General features: G+C 43.0%; 1 protein-coding gene across 12 annotated transcripts in view; it reads left to right on the top strand.

Moving 5' to 3' along the window:
- Nucleotides 1-1,331: 1,331 nt before the first annotated feature.
- The window catches only part of LOC110986479 (neural cell adhesion molecule 1-like), a 34,982-nt gene continuing 10,898 nt past the window's right edge, over nucleotides 1,332-25,415 (top strand). For 5 of the 12 annotated variants that reach the window (XM_022248370.2, XM_087142164.1, XM_022248367.2 and 2 more), the window contains exons 1-18: nucleotides 1,332-1,506; nucleotides 6,293-6,442; nucleotides 7,228-7,383; nucleotides 8,258-8,398; nucleotides 9,049-9,189; nucleotides 9,877-10,097; nucleotides 10,251-10,448; nucleotides 11,078-11,252; nucleotides 11,857-12,062; nucleotides 13,522-13,615; nucleotides 13,980-14,162; nucleotides 14,858-14,962; nucleotides 15,771-15,929; nucleotides 16,623-16,745; nucleotides 18,582-18,709; nucleotides 19,966-20,197; nucleotides 20,765-20,963; nucleotides 21,509-21,592. In XM_022248370.2, coding sequence (XP_022104062.2) covers nucleotides 1,455-1,506; nucleotides 6,293-6,442; nucleotides 7,228-7,383; nucleotides 8,258-8,398; nucleotides 9,049-9,189; nucleotides 9,877-10,097; nucleotides 10,251-10,448; nucleotides 11,078-11,252; nucleotides 11,857-12,062; nucleotides 13,522-13,615; nucleotides 13,980-14,162; nucleotides 14,858-14,962; nucleotides 15,771-15,929; nucleotides 16,623-16,745; nucleotides 18,582-18,709; nucleotides 19,966-20,197; nucleotides 20,765-20,963; nucleotides 21,509-21,592 — 2,747 coding nt within the window. In that variant the 5' untranslated portion in view covers nucleotides 1,332-1,454. Of the gene's footprint in view, nucleotides 1,507-6,292; nucleotides 6,443-7,227; nucleotides 7,384-8,257; nucleotides 8,399-9,048; nucleotides 9,190-9,876; nucleotides 10,098-10,250; nucleotides 10,449-11,077; nucleotides 11,253-11,856; nucleotides 12,063-13,521; nucleotides 13,616-13,979; nucleotides 14,163-14,857; nucleotides 14,963-15,770; nucleotides 15,930-16,622; nucleotides 16,746-18,581; nucleotides 18,710-19,965; nucleotides 20,198-20,764; nucleotides 20,964-21,508; nucleotides 21,593-24,521; nucleotides 24,621-25,415 lie in introns of all 12 variants that reach the window. The other 7 variants (XM_022248366.2, XM_022248362.2, XM_022248360.2 and 4 more) reach the window with 2 other exon arrangements.

Here is a 25,415-nt window from a genome sequence, read left to right as displayed (position 1 = left end):
GTACAAAGTGTCTAGCCCCCACCCCAAAAGAAATTGGTCTGAAAACTGCGCCTGACTGTTCCCCTACGTCTCAGAAGACTACGTTCGGGAAGGGAGCCAGTCTAACTCTCCCAAGCTAGCTATAGCACTCAGAGAGGCGGGCAGCTATATTCAGAATCTGAGCGCATACTTTCACTGCTGTTTGCCAGAGTTTTAGACTCGAGTCACTTGACTTTGACTCGAGTCGAACTCAAGTCACTATTTTCGTGACTCGTGACTCTCTTGTAACTGTCAGTTTTTGACTTGTGACCCGACTTGGACTTGCACATTAGTGACTTGTTTAATACCAACACAGGTCTGAAAACAACCCAATTGAACCCGGCAATTGGGCCAAAGTTTTAAATTAGGTCAGTCAACTTTCGCCCTGCAGTGCGTAAAATGATCAGCGCAGGATTTCATTTGGCTCGGCGACTTTTACTTTGGTCTTGTTTGCCCAGGGCCACGTCGGACTCAAGTTGGCTGAAGTCACAGATGACTCCACTGTGGCCGTTGCTGGCTACTTACTACGCCGACTCGTGCGTAAATTTCAGGCCACAAACCGTACGAAACTTCGGACGCAGCCCTTCGTCAGAGCCATCTTCCTAGCTCATCAACAGAGCTGACAGTCCTGTAGATCATGTAAAATGATGGCCAGCATCAGGTATCACAGTTGACTGTACATTGTACATGGCTGCATGTGTAGTATACATGTACATGTATCTATGTAGTACGTGGAAAATGTTATGAAGTGTAAATAGTACATGTACATGTAAGCAAGTTAAGTTTATCATAAAACTACGCCAAGTCTGAAGTTGTAGTCGTACATGTAGTTCAACAGCAGAAGCGAAAGTGAAAAGGTGACGTCACGTGCTGACGGTCTAGCCCTCCCACAAAAACAGCTCTTGAACTGCGGCTGTCAAGTTGATGCCCCACCCCGTTTATTTATTACAGCTAGGTAAAATAATGCGCGACTTGACTAGTAGTTGGACTAAAAGACTTGTGACTTGACTTGTTACTGGACCAAATGACTTGTGGCTCGACTTTGACTTGTCACTTCACTTGGACTTTCAAAAATTAATTGCCACCACCTGTTTGGAGCCATTTTGGGGGAAGGGTGAATAACAAAATTCGTGTGGTTAACCCTCATAAAAACTAAACTTCTAGCCCTAACCTTGAATTTTCAATGAAACGCGAGGCCAACCTCCATAGTTTAACTGTTTTTCTGATGTTTGTGAACTAGCGAACGCAAAGTAGGAATTTGCGCAGAACCAAGTTTGCGCGAATAACACTAGTCTAGTGCCGGCCGCCAGCGTTTAAGTTTGTACGTAGCACAGTCGAGTCGAGTGGTGACTTTTTTGTACGCCGTGTTTCTGTATAGAATGAGGAAATTTCATTCGTTTTGATCAGCTTTTGATGTCGCATCTTCCCCGAGAAACATGTTATCTTGGAAATTAGTACTCCTAGCTTTATATGCCGTTGGATTTTCAGGTAAATTTTACCGATTGAAAGTAACAAGATCGAGATGTGTGAAACTATCACTTGGTTGTCGGTTATGGGGAAGCGGTTGTGTCGTTCTTGTCAACTCGCGTCCACAAAGGCTATGCAGTATGGGCCTACCGTACATGTACATTGGCTCCCTGTCAAAATATGGCGGGCGTACCGCGCCGGGGCGGTTGACTCAGTTGAGTTTGCGTCATTGGTCAAACGTACGATCCACGTCAAATAGGTTCAAGTAAAAAGTGGGTCCTGGTTCTAGACACTCGTCAGATAAAGTCTCGGTTTACTTGAGAAAGTCACTTGAAATTGAATTGATCATCTGATCGTGTTGATTGCTTAAAAATTAATGTACCACTACCAATGCTTGAGCCTTGAATAGGCCATGTACAATGTAGTAGGGCCTAGTACCAGGGCCCAGTCATGCTGATATTCCGAAATCGCCCCTACTATTACTACTGAGTACTACTACTCGGTACTAGCCTAGCGAAACATGCCGGATAAATTATATCCATGTCATGCACACCGTGCTATCTCTGGCTAGTCTGGGAAAAGAGAAAAGGAAACTAGGCTATTACTTGGACATTGACACTTGACAGCAGAGACAGATTACAAGATCGTAGTCATGGCACTTACATTCTCCACAGAGGAAGTTTACTCTCAGAACTGTAAGCAAATGGGGCTAATCACAGTAGGCCTATGGCTTTCATCTGTGGGTGACAGGAAAACGAAAGGAAAAGATTGGAGTTGTGTTGGGATTGGTCAAGCTGTCACATAGCCAGCCGACAGTTATTGAGGGTACATGCTGCCATGGCTGCAGATTTTCTGTAGTGTGGATGGGCAAAGTACTCAAGAATTTCACCAATTTAATGAGGATATAAAAAGGTGAATAAACCTCCCCATCTGATCTGAGGTTTCACTACACCAAATACGCGGCCATAAAAACAGTGCAAAATCGGACTGAAATATGTATCGCCGCCTGGTGACTCTCGTGAAGAGGTTGGCCTCCGTTTTTTCACTGCAAATTGAAGATTCGTGGTCAGAAGATCACTTTCCGTTTCAATTTCATAGGGGTTAGCAGCAAAAATATTTTTTTCCGTCTTTGAATGAAGATAAATGTACCCCCAAAATAGCAGTAAAACTAAGTGCTCATTTCTGAATGTAACCGCCCGCCTCTATCCAAAATAGGTCTGCAATTTGGAGCTTTTAGTGAAAGAAATGCCCCGAACTGGAAACTGTCAGTCCTAAATTCGGGATTTATAGAAATATTTCTATGATGCCTCCTGATTATGGCATGTCTTATTTTAAAAACCGTGTGGGATCACAAAATATCAATGAGCTCGCGCACAGAAATACAACTGCACCCCTAACTTTACCAAGAAGGCATGTATGAAATTTGGTTGCACAAATAGCTGTGATGGAAGGGTAAGTTGGCACAATCAAAACAGCCAAAATGTTCTTTGCAGTGTGTGGGGGCAGCCGTCTTTCTTTTCTCTGCCATCCTCAAGAAAATAAGATGGCAGTCGGTCGGGCTGCACAAGCAGGCCCAACTTTGTCGCTCGAATTTCCAGGCTTAAATACCATTTGAGAAAAATATTATACATTGAATATGATATATAGGAGCCCGGTTAATATCATAAGTATAAAATTTTAGCATAAATATGCTTTATTAACTTCTGGACACTTTGTTGACGCTTGTTGACGCTAAATAGCATGACCCATGATTATTGACGCTGAATCAGCATGACAGCCTAGCGCCTATGGTAACTGCATACATGTACAACATACATACATATACATGTCGATGTGTAGGTCCTACCTGCCGTCCCACACCGGCCTGCATGTACAGTGTCCAATATTCTTACATTTGCCAGTAGGAGGCTTTAGGAAACAAAGTGGATGCAAATTCTCACCTGAAAACAAAACTTTTTAACAGGTGACGGAGGCCGTTATCTTCCTTTTCATACGTCGGTTGCGTGCAAAATTTCACCCTCAGCAGTCAGTTGAAATACAATGTAAATGTGATTAATTAGTTGTAGGATATGTACATGTACATGTACGGTAGGAGCCCACTTCATTTTTCTGACAATTTTGTCTGCATAAAAATGGTAGTATTTGTTGACACTTTCCTTGATGCTTAATTCTGCATGTACACACTGTACGTACTGGGGACATGTAAATACCGGTAAATGTACATGTATGGGTGTAAAAATGCGAGGCCTTAGGGGCCATCCATACTTTTCATCATTTTCACGAGCGTACATTACAAACCGTATGGGGGACGCGGGTTAAAACCCCGTGTATGCTTTTTCTGAATATGAAAAACGATGATCTGTCAACGTGCGAATCGGGAGTCACTTTCCAATTTTGTGGGTGTTGCTAGCTACTGGTAGCTCCGGGCTGCTTTCTTTATCCCACATATGCAAGTTATTCACTGCTTTTCAAGCCTTGACTTTTCAGGTGTTTTAAACAACGTTTTATTTGAAATTTATATTTCTGTGAACCACAAAACATTTACATGTACATGTACTTAGCCTACCGTACATGTACATCATTGTATCCCGGCAATAGGGGATTTCGCCAATGGAGCTCCCCATCCATCATCTTGTTTTGCCCGCTGATGTACACTTTGGAGGGGGTAGGGTAGTGAAAATTCTACTTTTTGTAAAATCGTGAAAATGATGAAAATTATGGATGGCAATTTGAGGGTAGTAAAAGTGTAGAATCGACCAATACTACCAAAAAGCAACAGCATAACAAAAGTGGTTGTGTGAATTTCAGGGAAAAGGCTGATAATCAGTGAAGTACCGCATGTTTGCACTCACCTCTGAGTGCACGCGTCGGTGCTTTGAAGAGGTTTTGGCATTTTTTTAATACCAGTATCTGCAACATTTAAATATGTATGGTATTCTCGTGATTTTGCCTCGGGAGATTTTAAGTTTGATTATGCGTTTTGTCCTACATACTTAGTGCTTGTCCCGAGGCTTGTAAAAAATTCACAAGCTTACTTGGATGGGACTCGAACCCATGACAATTGGATGATTTTCATTTTGGGTTGTCTAATTGATTTCTGAACAATATTGCTGTTGCATTTCAGTAGAAAGTGAAGTTTTTGAATATGTAGCATTTTAAAACATATAAATCTCATCAGTAAACGAGGACTCGGGAATATGACAAAGGATATGCAAAATGTATCCTGTGTTTGTAGAAACTGTCAGTACTCATCAAAATGACGCTGTCATATAAGGCATGCAGTGACACCTCGTAAATGTATTTATAAATCCATGAATGTACTTACATGTACATGTACATGCATGCCTATACATGTACCTGCATTGCACATACATGTAGCTTTAGCTTTCATATATGTGTTAAAAGACACTGGGTGTCCATTTTCTGTCTAATATTGTGCATGAAGAATTTTCTGGTTAATTCCTCTCCTACAATAATGTACATGTACATGTACAGTGTAACATGGTCTTTCATTAGATGCTTTTGTGTACTTGTACGTGTATACATTTGTGCAGTTTCATTTTGTTCTTTCGCAGCTTTTTTGTCTGGTTTCTATTTGGCACTGGCATTGAACCATTATGCTTGTGCACAATGCACTTTGGAGTTTGCTCCTAAGCATGGAAACCAAATATTGCATACAAAGGAGACAGCCTGTGACTGACCGCTGTCTCTGTGTGAGGCAGAATGCTTGTGTCAACACTTACCTATGCTAGTAATTCCCGAAAATAGGACATTTTTAAACCGTATTGGAGTAGCGGCCCCGGCCAATTAGTCAGTTTACACATGTACATGTAATGTACATGTATTGTACAGTGTGCATGTACGTACATGTAGGGAAAAAGGAATTGGTTGGTCAGGCTATGCATTTTGTTTGTTTTTAATGCACATGTGTACATGACATGCATGATGCACATTGTACATACTGCACTGTACATGAGGAAATATAATTAAACATGTTGAAATGGGTTGCACCCAACATGCCCAATGCCAATATTGTATAACTCTGCACATGTAACCAGTACATACATTAATGATGAATGTGTAGTATTACAGTAAATTCTGATTAGTCGATCCATGGCAGCAGGCAACGTGACTGTATTGCACAGTTCTCATCAAACCCCTGGTAATGCGCTATTCTAACCATTTCCACCATTCTAACCTAATTCATTAGGGATACATTGAAATGTCTCCCTAATGACCCATTTGTAAGAATACTGTAGTGCATGCGCATAGGATAAAGATAGTCTTTGCCAAAATTGAATATGTTTACTTGTACCGGTACACACATACATGTACATAACATACGCACCTGTACAATGTGTAGAGCACCGATACCTGTATGCTTCCAGGTACACAAAAATGTAATGATCCCCTGCAGAAAGGTTTATCATGCATACATACATGTACATTTATGCACCGGTACATGTAGGCCTTACTTTAATTTGAACAGTGTTCAGTGTGCGCGACATGAATGCTTATACCAGTGTGCTGTTTGTTGTTTGCTACATGTACATGTTGGTTTGCAGGGCGGTCATATTTCTGTGACACAAAAGCAAAGTTTAAAGCACCGTATTTAGACCAATAATCATTGTCTATTCATTTTGAAGCTTACAGTAAGTACTGTACATGTATATGTGTACATCTTAATGCACCCATCAACCATGTCAACCAACCACAAGCTACAAGCTTACCGATACTGGCTCATGTAGACATATTGTTATTGGTTCCCTTCTGACGGCCCCAGTGTTTTTTTGTTTTTTTTTTACAGATGCTGCCTTGAAGATCGAGCCCATCTATCCCACTTTTAATGTTCCTGAATATGGAAGTGCCACCACGACGTGCACCAATATGGACCTGTTTGGCACCCAGCCAGAATGGGTAGACCCCTACGGTCAAGTGGTCGGGCCAGCGGGTGGAGGTTGGTAGCATTAGTGATGACCATTTGTCAACCTTTGTTCAATTTTCCCTGGTAACCTGTTCGTAGACTATGGTATCGGTACACTGTGTACCTCATAACATGTCCTTAGTATCCGGCAACAATTGACCAGTAGTTGATTTTGAAAATGGTCATCGCTCGGATTTTGTCCTCTAGTTTTCAAGCTTCAGAAAGCATTAAGAACTGCGCTCACTATGCTTTGTAAGCCAAAAATTTACCCGGCACTCAAATGGTCCTAGCTAGAACACTGTTTATTACCTAAAAAATTGGAGAAATATATGTACGTGTACAAAAGATAAAGTCTTGTCTGCTTGTGGTTCTGCAGTACACATGGTACATGTACTAAGTTAAACTATGAATTTATATTTGCCGAATGGGCGTTGTTGGCCAAAGAAATTAACCCCCAACATGGCCGAATATTTTGATTTTAAGTTTTACACACCTTAGGGAGTTAGGGTTGAGGAAACTTTGGGTCACATTTCCCTTAAAAAAACCAAAGGAAGACAAGTACATGTACATTTGTGCAGTATTGAGCTGTGTACCGGTATTTAAAAATCTGCTCGACATGCTCGAGAACCTGACCTGGATGTTTTCGAGAAAAAGGGTCACCGATGTGTGACTGGGCGGTCACACGGATACTTTACTATCAATCTCGATGAGTTGCATGTTCAGGAAAGATGATCATCTTATAAATGGTACTTGTCTGAAAATACTCGAATCGATCTGAACATGGTAGGCCCTAACCTTATTTGGTTGTATCTGTACAGGTGGTTCTAACGACAAGCAGGTGAGTTTTCACACCAACCCTGACACGGGCCTGAAGTACACCAGGATGCATTTGAGCAACATTCTGAAGGCTGCTAGCGGCGGGTACGTGTGCCGCGCCGACGGGGAAACCCAGAGCATCAACATCAATGTCTACAGTGAGTTGCCCTCTTGAAATCTTCCCCCGAAAACCGACTGAGAGAATGGAGGTCATGTGTTGCTGGCATCTCCATGGTGTCTTAGAGGCTGTTTGGTTATTTTATTTTAGTCAACAAATTTACATAAGGTTTACTGGAGCCTATCCCAATGATATAAAGCTTTTGTCCTCTGTTACATAACTAGAGAGAGAATTTCCCGTTTGAATGTTTGCAAAAAATAAAACTGTGAAAATTGCTACTGATGATTTTGTTGGAACAACGAAAAAATATTTTTAAGTAGTGTGTTCTAGTATTCAAGGCATAAAAGTACAAGTAAACTATCTGTAGCTTATGGAAGGGAAAGTCATTTTATAATGGGTACCAGTTTCATGAACGGAAATTAAACAGCAATCTATATCTACTGCATGTTGTTGAGTTTTAGTATTCAAAGCATTAATGTACATGTAAAATATCTGTAAGTTACGGAAGACAAAAATTCATTTTATAATGGGTACGGTACCAATTTCATCAAGGGCAATTTATGAACAGCAGTCTACACGTATGTGGTATACGTAAGTGCACTGCATGCTGCTGAGTTTTGATTCACATGTACATGAAACTGGGAAAGTAGGCATGAATTCCCTGCAAGAATCAGATCTCAGATCTTTTTGTTGAATTTCAAATGTACATGTTGGAAACAATGTATATGTTGGAAACAATGTACATGTTGGAAACAATGTACATGTATACATACATGTATATAGTCAGAGTACATACATGTATGTTTGTTTTCTTTGAAACTTCCCGGGTTGGTTGAATGTCAGCTACGGATTGATAATCCAAAATAATATTGAATTTCAGGAATTGGTTTCCTTTGCCCTCTTTCCCTGTGTAGTACCCGTGACTTTGGTTAACGAGGATGCGGAGAAAAGCCAGTGGATGACCTACCATGAGTCGGGGAGTTTGTTGTGCACGATGCGTGGAGAGGCCAACACTGTGGTGTCATGGGACGGACCCAATGGGCCCATCACAGACGGCAAGTCAATTCCAGTCATAGGAACAGACGTAATAAATATCAGCTACATGAAGCTGCTATGACATACATCAAACTGTATTCTGACCGTGCTCTTAGAGTTGCAGAAGAATCCCAAGTCATTCAACCAACTTCCTACTTTAACTAGTGCTTATTTCCTCACCTGTTGACCTGTTGACCGAGATTTGCTGACTGGCTCAAATCCATTGCAGTGCCGACATCAGCATGAGAGCAAAACCTGATATGAAATGAACATCCCTACCCCGTGCAAAACCCACTGACGTCATTGACCACTAGCGGTATCCGCTGCTACATTGGATTCAAGCCAACCAACCAATCCCGGCAGACTGGGTGTGCTGGTTGGTCTAGTGGTTAAGACGTCTACACTAGTAAGCAGGAAGTCGTAGGTTCGAATCTCATCTGAGCAAGCTTGGGATTTTTTCCACAGCTCTTGGACCACATTGAAAATACTGTGTGAATATACATTGATTGTTACGTAGGCACATTGGCAAAACCTAAATATTGAAAATAAACATACATTGGCACAAGGCCAATTAATCTGATTTGTGACAATTTTGTTAGGTTGGTTCCCACGGAAAGTATCAGTTGTTCCCTTTTCTTACGGTCGTCCTTGGATTCTTAACCCTTTACAGGAGGTCGTTACCTCATCACAGACATGTATGGCTTGACCATTGATAATGTCACACTGAATGATGAGGGATCTTACAACTGTCGAGGCTCTATACCAGACATTGGCGTGGCCACTGTGCTCACCATCCAGGCAGACGTCTACAGTGAGTTGGATTGCGCATTTGTGTTATACTTCACCTCATTAAAACAACTTTTTTTTTAAAATATGAAATAGAATTGCTCTGTAGAGTGAGGGTTCTGTGACATAGTTATCAGGTTATGAAGGCGTTGACTGAAGTCAAAGTTGAGAATTTTTTTCACATATGATATCAAATTTATATAACGGGTTTTGCTCTTACCCAACGTACATATTAATAAGCACTGTACGCTCAGTGCTTGTCCGAGAGCTTGCGAAAAAAGTCACAAGCTTACTAAAAAAAAAATACATCTTGAAAATATGATATCAAAGTTCTTTCAACTGTGTGGCACAAGGGAGTTTACATTCCATTGCCTTTGAAAGATAGGTGATTTTTGGGGTACTGGGGAATTGTGTTTTAAAGTGCATTAGCTACATGTTCCACTGCAGAGTGCAAATGCCTATTAATACGTACATAACAGCTCTTGGTACATGTACATAAAACGGAAGGTGTTGAGTTGTCAAAGATCATGATTTTATGGCGGCAATTGTGATCCTTGCGGAGATCTACGAAGCTGTATGCGTGTGGTATATGTTTGAGCATACCGCAGTCCTTTTTTTATTTGGCAAAGTTACATTTGAAGATGAAACTTTTCAGCCAGGCTCTGAATTTTTTTGACATGTGTTTTTTTTTGTGTGTGTAAACCTCTTTCAGTGATACCGAAGATCAGGTATCCCCCGATCAACAAGAACGCCACAGAAGGGACGAGCGCCTTCTTCACCTGCGAGGCCATCGGGGAGCCCCAGCCCGACTACACCTGGTATGACGGCTCGGAGGCCCTGGAAGACCCCGCCAAGTACCTGATTGAGGAGGACGGCAAGCGCCTGACCATCCTCAACTTGGAGAAGGATGACCAGAAGCGCTACACCTGCCAGGTCCGTAGCGGGAGTTTTCACATTCTCAGCAGTGTCTGAAAGCCTGTGTGTGGAGAATTTTCAGTAATGTTATTTTCGACGGTCGGGTGTAAAATGAAATCATTTACATGGTTGTTCAACTGAGTAATAGAGTAATACTTGCCGTGCGCGCAGGTCTCCAACCCGGCGGGCTACGATCGGCGTGACGGCGTGCTGACGGTGGACATCCCACCCACCCCCACCCGGGCCGTCACCCAAGAGAAGGACGAGCGGGAGAGTGTCACGTTCTTCTGCGACATCATGCGCGGGGACCGGGAGAATCTGGCGCTGCAGTTCAAACGCTACGAGAAGTGGCTGCCCATGGGAGTACAGGTCAGTGCACGGGCCAAGAAATCGCGGGAGACCTTTGGGCTGCGTTGTGGGTGGAGGAAGATGTCTGGGCACTAGTCTTGCGCAGATCGACGCTAAAAGCGTCGCATTGGGATCCCTCTGTTACAGTTACAAATTAATTTTAAACGGTGGTAGTCACAGCAAACATAATTTTTTTTAAAGAACTGTTAAGGGTACACATGTGCCAATACACTTTTAGTACTTATCTGTAGGTTTTATTCGCGGCAATATATAAGTGAAACATCATGCTTGAAACCACAGAAGTAAAACCTTAATGTAAAACTTGTGCAACCTCCTGTTGAATTTATGCATTCTTTCCAAAGCTTGCAAGTGGACTTGTGGGATTGCTCAAGCTTTTACCCTAAGGTACCCAGAAAACCATGTTAAAAAGTGATCAAACCTTGTTAAACCCTTGTTACACCTTGTCAACTTTTAGTTACCTACTGTTGAATTCAGGCATTCTCCCTTAACCCTGCAAGTGAACTGGCACGTGTACATGTAGAAGTATCCTATGATATTCTTGTTAACCTTATACTTATTCTTGTTCAACCTTTAGGTACTTGTATAAACCTCTGTATTGTTTGCATTGTGTATGCTTCCCAACCTTGCAGGTGGACTCACGAATCGTGATACAGCAGGAGACAGGGACGGGCCCCGATGCCGGCCAGCCAGGTAGCCTGTCCCTCACCATCACTGACATCCACCGGGGCGACGAAGGTGACTATACCTGCTTTGCCCGCAATAACGGTGGCTACGCCATGTCGCATCACTTCCTACATGTCAGATGTGAGTACCCCCCTGAGACTTTTTAAGCAGTTCCACGTGAACTTTCGATGACCCTGTGTCTTTGGCATGAATTTTGTAGTTTGGTTGGCAGGATTTTGTTCGTTAAGACATGGGCGTAACAGCATCGTGCTAAGTGTAAAATCTTATTGGCTGTTCCTTATCTGCTCGAGCAGAAGTGCACCCCCATTCGGCGAAAAGACAGACAGGTGGTGACAGGCGGGTTCTTGCACACATTCTGCGTGTACACAAAGACCATACATGCTGGAGTAAATTAGTTACACGTACTCAGTGTGCTCCGCGTCAAACGGGCATATACTTGCGTGCCTCGTGGCGCTCCTAGGCAGTGAGTACCAAAAACACGCCCTCTTTGTTCACCTCAGAGCCGATTGGCTCTCCACTAGCTGCTCAGGTGTCTTCAGGCCTGCAAGCTACGATGCCCAGGGCGCTTTTGAGGAATCCTTGGTGTCATTACCAGAAATAGACCCTGTGCAAGTGTTTCCTGATGCCAATTTGACAGATTGGTCCATGCAACTAGTTTTTCTCCAAATTATACCCCAGTACTCCTCCGCACTTCCACTTTCATTTCTCTCTCCACTTTCCGCAGATGCACCGGTGATTAATCTGGACTACAGCACCAAGAAGGTGTATTCTTGGATCGGTCACCAGCTGAATCTCACCTGCCACTGGTATGGCTACCCGGTGCCCATCGTCTACTGGTTCGTCAACAGCCAACCCCTCGTCGGCACCATCGGAGACGTTGCCGGGAATGCCACCATTTACGACTTCAACAACGGTTCCAGCTCTCTGTTTGTAAGTTGAAGACTGCATCACTTCATGCAGGGCCTGTTTCTTTTCGCATGGATCTGGGTCTCCGTCAGTGGTCCCAATGCCGGTTTTCTCCAACCATTAGGCGGATTTTTGGTGTCAGTGATCCAACAACAGATTACTGGTTGAGATCTGATTCCGTGCAAAACAAACAGGCCCATTGCTGCGATATTTGAATCGATTCTGTTATATTCTGTTGTGTGTGGCGTTGTGGTTAACGTTCACAACTCCTGATCGTAGCGCTTGGGGTTCTAATCCAGCAATGGGGCATATTTACCTCTCTCCGCCAAGGAGTACTAGTGGATACCTGTGAGAGCACAGAGGTTATCTGTGAGTGATAAACCTGCTAGCACTTGAAATGATTGCACCAAAGGTTGGTATTTTCTATGGGGAGTCGGGATTGTTTCCGAGCCCAGCGAGTAAGGATCATATGGTGTAAAAGTGTCTTGAGTATCCGTCTGTTCTGAAATGATAGGGGGGTCGGCGGGTTTTACATTTTATCTCAGTAACAACCACAAGTCTGGTATCATTGGGAAGAACGACTTGAGAAGTTCACTGGTATGCACCAGTGAACTTCTCGAGTCGTTCTTTTTATCATTATTCTTATTATTTATTTACCCACACTTCGTGAGCAATAAGCCAAATTATATGTGAGCTTACAAAATAAAGAAACAAATTCACATAATTTAAAAGCCATTAAAAGTAAATACTTACACAGAAAAATATATAAAGACACTTAAAAACAAACAATAGGAATTTCTTTACATTAATCTATAAATACATATAACTTAAAACGATATAAATATTAAAAAGACAGCCACGTAACAAGGAAATGTGATCAGCTAAGAAAAATAGAAATTAAGGTTAAAACAGCTTGTAGTACAGTGGCGTTATGACTCGTTGAAACATTCTGGTAACTAAATTAGATTTTTCCACTCTGGTAAATAAAAAAGTTTTTCCACTCTGGTAAATAAAACAGTTTTTCCACTCTGGTAAATAAAACAGTTTTTCCACTCTGGTCAATAAAACAGTTTTTCCACTCTGGTCAATAAAACAGTTTTTCCACTCTGGTAAATAAAACAGTTTTTCCACTCTGGTAAATAAAACAGTTTTTCCACTCTGGTAAATAAAACAGTTTTTCCACTCTGGTCAATAAAACAGTTTTTCCACTCTGGTCAATAAAACAGTTTTTCCACTCTGGTCAATAAAACAGTTTTTCCACTCTGGTAAATAAAACAGTTTTTCCACTCTGGTAAATAAAACAGTTTTTCCACTCTGGTCAATAAAACAGTTTTTCCACTCTGGTAAAGTTTTCTGCTCTGGTAGATAAATTAGTTTTTGTAGGTGGAGAGTTTAGGAGGAAATAGCAAGTACCCAAATGCGCTTTATATAAATCTGTGATGTCATTCTTCGATTCTCTTGCATTTTTCCCGCTTCTGATCAGATTGACACGAAAGACAGCGACTTTCGGCCGTACCAGTGTGACGGAAGAAATAAGTTTGGACGTGTGAGACACCACATACAGTTTGAGCGTGCCTGTAAGTGACAATAAGGCATGACATTGTGTAATGTCAGTTCCTTTCCCGATTACCTGTTGAGGGCATTGATGTGGGATCTGAACGTGCGTGATGTGTCATTCCGGAGGTTTCCACCCACCTGTAAAATTTGTAATTTTGTGTCGTCTCCTCTGTCTACGTTCCTTCAGGCCTCAGCAGTGCCCTTCAGGCATTCACTCTTGAGGACCATTTGGTTTCCTCACCAGAAAATAATTTGGAGTGAAGAAAATAAACCCACCTAGACCAACCGTCGTACAGGATGAAGCTTTGTGATGACCTTTATACCTATCCTCAGACACCCTAGATAAAAGGGGTTCATAAAAATCCTGGTGTGATCTGTCCGTAGATCGCATGAAGAGACCGACCAATGTCCGAGCTATTTCGGCCTCCTCGACTGCCATCGAGATCTCCTTTGACAACCCCGTCGAGGTTGGGGCAGATTTCCCAGAGTACCTCAGGATCCTGGGCTACGTGATTGGCTACAGCGAATACCAACAGCCGACGGAGATGTACGAGATTATCCAAAACAGTAAGTGTCAGATGAATGATATCGAGAAAGGCTGCGTCTGAATAATGTGGCTACGGCTTAAAACTACACAGGAGTGGCTAAAGATGCTTCTCATAGAGTTGTGCATTGTTTCTAGCCGTAGCCAAATAATTCAGACACCTGCTTGTTCATTATCCACTTGTCAATACTATAATCTCCCATCCAACTTATCCCACATGCTTTATGGTACCGTTGCTCGTTTGCGCTAGGAAGTCGCCAGGCGGTATTGGTCATACCTGATGGGGCGGCAGTGTTTTTTAATGGTGTGTGTGAATGTCCGTCGGTGTACAAAATAACGGTATGGAGCCGTGTGCTCCCCAGGAAATGGAGTTGGTGTCTGGGCCCGATGAGCAGGGGTAATACTGACGTGACATTTGATCACCAGTATGGGTAAATACGTACCAAAGTCATTTCATTTAGCTGTGAACCATTTTCTGTATACCTGGGCAGGAGGCTAGGATTTTGCTCAAACTATTTCGCAATACTTGACGAATGTTGGACATGCGGATATACATTGACACGTGGAATTACAGAAACAAGAATTTTGACGTCACTAGTCTTTGTGATGACAACGCAAAAAAACTGGCACTGCAAATGAGACAAAAAGAGGACTTCTGGTGGACTAACCGACAAAGTCCAGTGTTGCATGTGACAGTCTGCCTTTCCTATCCCCACAGTGTGCGAGCCAACAGCGTTCCAGTGTGGACTCCTGTGCATTGAGAAAGAACGGCGCTGCGACAACTTCATGGATTGCTTGGACAACAGCGACGAAGAAAACTGCAGTAAGTGTCCAGGATAAAAACGGGCCCTGACCGGTGCAAAGTACATCGCACGTGAACATGACTGACAGAATAACAACACGTGGGCATCGTTTCAGTGCCCAGTTAAGACATACTGTTCAGTTTTGACTTACAAACGTGTCAAAATGTAAGTTGAAAGTGCTAAGATGTAAAACGATATGTGTTAAATGGAAGATGGTAAAATAAGGGACACTGGCTTGGGTCAGAACACAGCGATGGATGTTTCGTTTTGGACGAGCGTTAGACTTTACCGAAGTTTGTGCTCCTTCTCCACGGGAAGAGTACGGTGCATCGTGTGCCGCCAGATTGGGCCTACCTTTTGGCGGTAAGCCATTGCCAGCCACACAAGAAAACCAACACGTGTGCACACTTTTGCAAGCACAGTATAGGCCAGAGTCTTGCAAAACTTTACTCTAGTTTAGCAGGAAAAGGTGGCAGGATACGGAGGTGTTTTTAGCTATTGATGTTCGTTATTTGTAGCTGTTGTTAGTCAGATCTAGCAGGCAGGTATTTTAGCCACATTCACCGGTACTTCTGCACCTACTTTATCCACTGTCGGCATCTCCTGCTCTGGTCAGACATCCCACTGGTATTCCTGCTTTACCCGTTTCTGGCTTGATTGTTCTAGCTACATCCACAGTAGGTCAGGCTTGTGGCAGGACGATTAACCCCCCAAAATAAAATAATCATTTCACTTCTGGTCAGCAAGGTAATAGAGTTCGGTTTTTTGTGGCTTCCAATTGTAATGTCTGTCCTTGATGTATCACTTTTTTCTCTCATGACCTTGTAGATCCACAGGAGGACTGCCCCGGTGGTTTCAAGTGTCCAGTCCGTGATGGCAACCTTAACCCTTGCCTACCTCTTGCCTATGTCTGTGACCAGCAGGCGGACTGTGTCGATGGTGCTGATGAATCTGAAGAGTCCTGTAGTGCCTACTATCGGCCCATATGTGAGTCCTTGCGCTTGCTGACCCTGGGTTGTCGCAGCTGAGACCAGTTACAATTCCGGCCACAAGGCCACTCACAAGACCAGTCACAGAGCCAATCGCAAAACCAGTCACAAGACCCAGACACAAGGCCAGTCTTAAGACCCAGACACAAGGCCGTCCGCAAGACCAGTCAAAAGGCCAGTCACAGTGCCAATCACAAGACCAGTCACAAGACCAAGACACAGGGCCAGTCTTAAGACCTAGACTCAAGACCATTCGCAAGACCAGTCGCAAGACCAGTCACAAGGCCAGTCACAAGACCAGTCACAGGGCCAGTCACAAGACCCAGACACAAGGCCATTCACAAGACCCAGACACAAGGCCATTCACAAGACCTGTCACAAGTAGCAGGGTGAACAATACCAGAGGAATGCTTGTGTTGTAGGTCATTTGAGTAACTTGTGACTTGCATTCAGACTGGAGGCCTTGTCCTGCTCTTGTGATGGTCTTATGGGGTCACAACCACATTGCTACTGGTGCCTGGTGCTCTACCCAAGGGCCTTTCATCACTACTTCATGAGAAACTGACAAGTACTTGTAAAGTATGGTGAGGATTGGGGGGAGACCTGAATGCAGTGCCAAAGATGTGTCAACTTGAAGGATGAGGTAACCCGAACAGTCTAGCCAGGGTTTGAGAACCTTTCTCTCTTTCAGTTTACGATATGAGGTTGAAAGGACTGGCTCCAGACCGCATATACCAGTTCCGAGTTGCCGTTATGAATGAGGTCGGTTGGGGAGAGTGGTCGTTCAACACAACGGAGCGCACACTCGATTATGGTAAGCAACCTTTTTATTTTTTTTTCATGTACAGATGAGCATACAGAGGCAAGCTATGGAGCAAGTTCAGTCAGCGACAACTTGTCAACCAGTGGTCAATTTTGACTGGTAACCTATGCATTAAAAACAAATATATATAATGGACGCCAGGGAAAATCGACCGGTGGTTAGCAAATAGTCACTGATCGAACATGTCCGTGACTTTGGGATGCAGCCAAATGTAACCCAAACTGGCAAAGTGAGCAGCAAGTCATCAGAGCAACTTTCAAGTGACAAACCTTTGGAGTGTTCTTTCTCCACAGAAATCAGTAGTACATGTAACTATCAAATTTGACACCCGCACGATGCCCATTAGGCTATTATTGTTCTTTCTTTAATGTTTTTGATGGTTTTTATCGGATTGTACCGCACCCTGTGATATGTTTTTACCGGGTATGAAGGACACTTAAAAAGAAATTATTATTACAGTCCACTCTCGGTAATACGAGCTCGGGTAAGACGAGACTCTGGTTTGGATGAGTATATTAGCCTGTCCCCACTGAATTGTGCACTTTCCTATGAGGGAACAAATGTGTAATACGAGCTCAGATGTTACGAGGTTTCAGTTAAGACAAGCATTTTTTGCACACCGGCCGAGTGCAAATCTATTATCTGTCTATTTAGCACAAGCTTTTTTGAAGGCAACTTGTCAATCAGCCAGTCCAGTCAATTTTGAAAGGCGCTTCCATAATTTATGCGTGTACAGTAAAACAGCGCTGCGGTTTTCCCTTAGCAAATCAAGCCGTTTGTGTCCGGTGCTGCAAGAGAGACAAATAATGGGCGTTTGCGGTTCCTGTACCCAACGTAGAAATTCTTTGTGGTGGCTCTCGTGCCGCTTGAACACAAGCGAGTGCCGCCAACAGTGCTACAATATTTAGGACAGTGGTGAACAAAAGAAATCTTTGGTTTGATTCCCCCCCAAATTCCCCCAAGACCAAAGTCCCCCCAGGAAACTACCGTATTAAAAATTGTGTTCCGTGACCAGACACCCTGCCCCAGAAAATGCCCATCTCCCATCAAAAAATTGTAACCCGCTCCCCACCGTAACATGAAAATATCACCCTGATTTTGACATTTCTGATTTTGACATTTCTATAAATTCTCAATTGAAGAAAATCATGACTAAACCGTGGTTTTCAGTCCCAAAATAGCTGGTTTCCCTCATTTTTATGTGCAACAAGAGCAGCTTTGGTGTGGGTTATCAACTAAAATGTTAATGTCCTTACGTTACATGTGTGCATGTGGATCTCATCACGGCGTGCGGGGCCAGAGACGTGTGATACGGCATCACTCCGAATCAACGTGACTGGTGGAAATTCCACTTCCTCCATTCTTACATTTTATAATTTTTAATTTTAATTTTTTAATTTATTACAAGTCTTTATTCATTAAACTGCATTTCACTTTCATAAACAAACTTTTTAAAATCAAATTCATTTAATAGAACGTTTGTGCCTTTAAACAAAAAGTTATGCATACCTGTACACACGTACACTTTACCTACGGTCGATTGGTGATACCCACATCGAGCAGGACAGCAGCTTTCGCGTATGACGAGGTCCGGATAATACAAGCTAATTAATTAAATCCCATGGCCCTCGTATTAACGAGAGTCGACTGTATCATTCTATCTGGATGCCAAGCTGAGTGATTGATTGACACAAAGAAGTCAATTCGTCCTTTCAAATGCATGCTAAAACAGAGGGTCTGAAAGAACGGTCTCAAGATTTCAGTCTGTGGGATCAGATCACACTTGTGCTCAGTCCTTGACCCCTGCTTTCCTCCTTTTATACACAGGTCCACCCAGCGAGCCCATGATCTTCAATCGTGAGCCTGAGAGAAACACCATGTACGAAGTGGTCTGGTTGGAGCCCTATGATAACGGCGGTTCACCGATCCTCTCCTACGAGCTCACTTACTCTCGGGTATGTCAGGATGGACCATGTCTGAAGATTAGAAAAAGGCATTTTTGTTTTGTCTTTCCTTTGACTGTGGCCATCCACTCTACTTTTGGAGTGATAAAATTCTCAAGCCGTGGCCACACAATGGCCAATTCTAATGCAAGCCAGTGCCACAGAAAAAAACAAGAAGTAATTTGGAATTTTCACATGTAATTGAAGGAGGAAAGAAGCTGCCTAAAGTCACACACCAGGAAGACATTTTGGAGGCAGACAAACATGTAGCGCACCTGTAATATTAGTTTTTTTTCACAGGTCTTCGCAGATTAACTGCTTCAGTCTTCAGCAGCTGTTTACACAGCTATCATGAAATATACAGCTATTTTAAAGAGACATGTGACCTGTCACCACAAAATGGGGTGAATGACGGAATTTTCAAAAGTTGAGATATTGGCCTTTTTTAAATTCAGCAGAAAGAGAGCTTTCCTCAGGTATGCACATGGAAGACTTAGTGTAGAAGTATAAGATGACAGTGTGACATTACTCTGGCAGTTTTGAGTCTTTGTTCCCAGCATTGTTTCAACATTTCAGACCTGGCACAAATGATTCTATCATCAAAATTGCTGAGAAAATGACATTTTTAAATATGAGATTCTGTGCAATATTTGGAATTAAATAGGAGACGGGTTATTCTTTCCAAATATTACAAAAACCTCAAACTGACCTCCACTTCAGTGTGACTTTGAACCCTCAAAATTGGACAGAATGGGATGTGACTTTACGCTCATTTTGTCGTGACGGGTCACGTACAGTTATAATGAAAACATGAAGCTGTTTATTTGAAACATAGCTGTTGGCATGAAAGAGACAGCTGTCGGCATGGAAGAGACAGCTGTTGGCATGAAAGAGACAGCTGTTGGTATGAAATAGACAGCTGTTGGTATGAAATAGACAGCTGTTGGTATGAAATAGACAGCTGCTGGTATGAAATAGACAGCTGTTGGTATGAAATAGACAGCTGTTGGTATGAAATAGACAGCTGTTGGTATGAAATAGACAGCTGTTGGTATGAAATAGACAGCTGTTGGTATGAAATAGACAGCTGTTGGTATGAAATATACAGCTATTCATATGAAACTGTAAGGAAGAAATTTTGATATTGTTCACCTCGTGCTAGTGTGAAAATATTTGTAGCAGTACTCATGGTTATTAGTGTGGACTACTTAAGGAAAGTGCTTGAGAAAAAGATAACAAAACCATCTTTTACTATACTGCCCTCGCAGGTTGAGACAGCCGATGCCAAAGAACACGGCCGAGACCCGTTGACAGTGCCCGCTAGCAAAGAGAGTGAAACTGCACCCGTCTTCCGCCACACCCTGACCAACCTGGAGCGAGGAACCTTCTACTTCCTGGAGCTGCGGGCCGTCAGCACCTGGGGCAAGAGCAGTCCGGGCACGCTGAACTTCCGCATGCCGGGCGGCGCACCCATCCCGCCCCCATCCAATGAGCCGCTTGGTGAGTTATATCTGCTCTTATTCCGTTGATGGGTCGAAAACTGCCTTTAACCCTAAAAGAGCTGGGGGGGCCCGGACATTTTCCGATGTCACCGCTGTGCTTTTTTTTTTTTCAGGAGCCGAGTCTTTTGGAGTGTTTAGAGTATCTCTTTGAGGTCATTTTGACACCAGTTTTGTGAAAATCAAACATACTGTTCTATCGCAGAGTCCATTTTTTCGAGACAGGTCAGCCAAAAAATGTATACTTTTTCACGCGGGTTGGCACATTGAACCTTAGGCTTCAGCCTTGAACTTCAAATGGCTGTAACATCAAAACCATGCGTCTGATGGAGATTCAAACTTGACATTTGTAGTGATAAGGAGTGTCTTTAATACGTGCATGTCACATTTTAATAAAAATCGAGCGTAGCACAGCCGGAAATTATCCACACCATAAGCAATGTTAATGTTGCTATGTAAATCGGCAAATGGGCCGTCTCGCTCCATTCTCTCTCTGACCCAGGCCGGATTAAAATTCTCACCCGTACATTTCTGAACCTCCACTCCCCCCTCCCTTCCACCATTGTAGGTCCTGGGCTACGGATCGGCGACCTGCCCTTGGCGGCCTTCATCGGCATCGTGGTGGGCAGTTTCCTGGTCATCTTGATCCTGCTGGACTGCCTGTGCTACTGCACCAACAGCTGCGGCCTGACCATGTGCATCTGCGTGCACCTGTGCGGCAAGCAGTCGCCCGAGGCCAAGGAAGAGATGGAAGCCGTTGAATACAGGTGCCGCTGGAATGTTCTTGCTAGATAATAGGGACTGATTAATACGTACCACATGTTGCTATATGTATATGGTTCCAATTGTGCAAGTTCGAGTGACAACCAGTCGTTGACCCCCCAACAATTTTGCTCGGTACCCAATATCAATGTTGTGCACAGGTTACCATGGAAACAATTCGATCCAGCAACAGTTGTTGCTGAAACTTGCCCAAATATTTGAAAAATGGTCCTTGGAACTGTACCTGTGGTCAAAACCATTATGACCAGAGAGAGAACAGGTGGATCTAACATCAAATGCATTTATTCAACGGATATAAGATTTGGAGACTGATAACCAATGATTTTGTTGCCACTGATTCTAAGCCGCTTGGATGCGACTTATCTCATTGTATTCATCATTTTTCATGCAGTCATCAAAGGCTGTTTGTAGATTTACAATGTTTATGTGTCTTTATATTTCTCATCACCTCTAACTTTTCCAATATCTCAACTTTCTTTAACTGTGTGTTCATCTGCTTGCTAACGATTTGATTTTATGTGACATTTAGCACGGCCATGTCAACAGCGGGTAACCGGATGGCAATGCAGCGATTGAAGGATTTTGAGACAGAAAGCCACGCCGTGTCCGACGGGTCTGTTGTAACTCTCTTTTTCTGTCTTTTTTTTGGAAAGATGTCATCAAGCTCTTCAAAGGATAGCTTAATTGTTAACAATCTGCATTTTTTTCTTGATTTTGTTGCCATTTTATAATCCAGCTCTTCTAGATATTTTGAGTAGCTTCCTAATGCTTCAAACCTTTCCGCCGCGCTGCATCCCAGCAATCAATGCCGTAGTTGAGTTAATCCATGGTCCTGTCACAAGTCAGTGACAAGATCAGCCAGCAGTGGGTTGAACAAGGACACTGGAGTGCTTTGGTCACAGTCCATTTTAATAGAGGCTTTGCGGGAGTAGCCATCTTGTGGGGCAGTTCCTTGGTTCCACAGGGAAGCCTTTTTTGTGCCTACCCAGTGGAACAAAAGCACTGGCCTGCAAGATGGCAGGCGCGCAAACCCTCTGTGATTTAATTGGTCTCAGACTGGATGACTTGTGATGGGCTTGCAGGGTCTTGTGGTGGACTTGACCACCGCACACTCCCAGTGGTGCATGCTCTGTGTATTTAAACTTTTCTGAAGGGCACCAAGCCCACTGCGTAGTCGCCAAGCTCTGCATTTCCTTGTCCCTCACAATCCTGCTTGAGGTTCCTGGAGGATTTTTGAAGAATCTCAGAACCTTAGTTAAAAGTTGATGAATGTGTAACCCAGCATTAGATAGCTTGACTTGTGTCACTTAACAGGAGTGTAATATTTGCATGTTCAAATAGTCGTGCTTTTGAAGGTTTCGGAAGCGGTAAGGGGCTCTTGTTGAGTGTGCTACCCAATATCAGTCAAATCTGCTGCGGTATCCAGGAACAGAAAAATCGTTCTGGAAAAAGAGCTTAAAGTTATGACCAGTTCAGAACATTCTCGGGAACATGGCAGTTTTTTTTTTTCACAACCCTTGCCGATAAACTCAAGCAGGCTTGATTATGGATTTCATGGTTGCGTAAATTAACTTTCGCAGTTTGCTTGCAGTAATGAGCCGGCTGACCGACTGCGGCATGTTTGAGAACAAAAACTATGCTTATGTACATGCAGTCCTTCAAGAAACACTGCAGCACGGCGATCACGTTCAACGATCACGTTCAACGATCAAGTTCATGTACATGTTGCTGTTTAGTTTAAGCATCTCTTAACAATTACCATACATTACTAGCCATGCTTTACCAGAAGTAAATACGTTTGTGCGTGTGGAGGTTTTTCACTTGATGTAACATGACGGGCCAAGGTATTTCAGGAAGGGTACGACGGCCTTGCAGGTGCATGTATGTTTGAGTCTGCGTATTTCTATTGGCAGTTTCATGCACAAAAGTATGTTGAGAGACTTCAAAGGCAGGCGTGTTTCCGTGCACATCTGTGTAAATTGATACTGACCGTCAAAAATCGTGTGACTGAGAATCCTTTATACACCGTATTCACCGGAAAATAGAAAAAAGTCAACAGACATCTACCAGAGACCAGGGAGAAACCTGAATGCAAATCACTTAAAGTCCCTAACGTTTCTTGAAGTAAGTGGTGTATTTTAGAGAATAACTTCAAGGAAGAGATCTTGAGTGCTTCCAAAACAAAACAGACAAATGAACAAAATGACATCAAAGTTATGGGAAATTGGGAAGATTTGAGGTGCAATATTCACCATGGAAACTAAAAAACTGTCAAAGCGAAGGAAACTTTTCCCTCCCATTTTCTGATTTATAATCATAAATATTAATCTCTGCCAGAATGAAAGGCCTATGATCTGATTCATACAAAGATGTGACGTTTAAGAAACACGAGACTTCATTCTCAAATCCAGGGTTACATACATGTATATTTGGTAACATCATCTCTTGCCTGAAAATGTCCTGCTTTCATTAGAGGCTTTGCGTGGTAGCCAACTGCAGGGAAGTGTCTTTGTTCTACTGGGAAACCTCCTTTGTGCATACCCTGTGGAACAAAAGCACTGGCCTGCCACATGGCAGTCGTGCAAACCCTCTATAGTGTTGTGTGCAAGCACATTCTTTGATTGAAATTATAACATCTGTGGTTAGTACACATACACTTACCATTTTGTTCACCTTGTAACATCATGGAAAAGTTCATTTTTAAAATCTGTCCGTTATTCTGCTGTGCACTGCAGTGCACAATGTCATAGGCTTCGTCTGCCAGATTGCTAGCTCTGTGAAGCATCATTCATTTCAGTTTTTAATTGTAGATACCGTACACCAACTAACTCCTCCCAGAACTAATCTCAGAGTGGCTTTGCATCCATTAATGTGCAAGTTAATCGGTTCACATGATATTACTTGCAAGTTAACGTGAAAAGTAATTTGCGCATCCTGTGTGGTTTACAAAGTGCGTCAAATCTTCAGTATTCTGTGCACTCACACTGTTATGACCTCACTACCTTTATGATCCCTGAACTTTGCTGTTGTCTCCCATCTTGTACTGTATATTGTGCTGCAGGGATCACCTTGGAAGACCAGTCAATATACATGTACTCTGCAACGCCTTGTTAACTCTGGTTAAACGTACATTTTATTTCATACTGCACATGAGTTGGGACTTTGGCGGAGCATTCTCCACAGTAATGACATTGGCGTACTTTTGCTGTCTGTCTGAAAAGAATATGCAAATAATTACACTCATTCCAGCATCTGCGCCCAGCCCTGGCCCTCCCATCCCCACTACAGCTTCCACTTAACTGAAAATTCCAGGTTATAGTAACACGACATGTTGATTTCCTTTTGGGCACATTTGCCTACTCAACCATTTCGAATGTTTCGTGGGCTAACTTGTATTGGTCGCATGCATCTCCATAAAGAGGGTCGACATTTTTTATCAATCCATCTCAATTGGGATATACGTGCAGGTCATTCCTCCCGTTGGGGGTGTTTTTTTTTTTTTTTTTTCAACTGGTCCCCCTCTCTGGTTTCCCCCTCCGCAGAGCCAGCCAGTACCAGAGCTTGCACACTAGTCGCTTGCCGGACGACCGCTGGAGAGTGCCGACGCAAGCCCCTTACGAAGCCGACAGATTGTTGCAGGGGTTGGTAGTAACGACACAAACTTATAACCCGAGTCAAAACCGGTTGTGCGGCCCCATTCTCGTTAAATTCATCAGAAACCAAGAAATTACCGTAGGGAGGGAGGGATATCAGTAGGCCTATTACTGACTCAAACTTGTAATCCAAGTTGAAAGGTTAGTGGGCTTGTTACATATCCATCAGCATTGGCCTGGTGATGCTATGGTCAGCACTAGTACCTGACATACGATTACTGGAGTAAGTCTCATTTTGACGTAGCTTCAATCTTTAGGACGATTAGTACCAGCAAGTTGAAAGATCAATATCTAGTTGAATAATACGCAGGAGGATGGATGTATTTAGGATTGTAAGAAGTTAAGCTGCAGGGTAATTGTCATTGCAATATCTGTCACTGTTATTCTGGAGGATTGTGCGTGAAACTGTAGGGAAGGTGGCCAGCAGACACCAAGCCAGTGTTGGCTCTCATTGTAGCTGTCATTAGTTTCAATTGTGTCGCCCTCTCACTTCAAATAGGCCTCGTCAAACTGAAGCATAAATCATCATTCTGTCACTGCACCACAATCCTTCCTTCTCTATTTTCAACACGCTGCCCATGTCTCGTCGCTGATTGTTTTGTGTTTTTCCAGTCCTGCTCTCCCCTCTCTCATCTCTTTTTATTCTTCCAAGTTTCAAACACCTGTTCTGTGACTCTTTTCTTCTGCCCAGTAGAAAATTAACAAGACGCGGGTGTGGGATCTTGCATATTTTAATCTTGCTTCGGAAATTTCTAATGCATAATTCAAATAAGTTGTTCCTTC

Source organism: Acanthaster planci, linkage group LG10 (assembly GCF_054643075.1).
Source record: "Acanthaster planci isolate LZ-2023a linkage group LG10, COTS_SCS, whole genome shotgun sequence".
NCBI lineage: Eukaryota > Metazoa > Echinodermata > Asteroidea > Valvatida > Acanthasteridae > Acanthaster > Acanthaster planci.
Note: the sequence above shows the minus strand (reverse complement) of the source record. Positions and strands in the feature narration are given on the sequence as shown.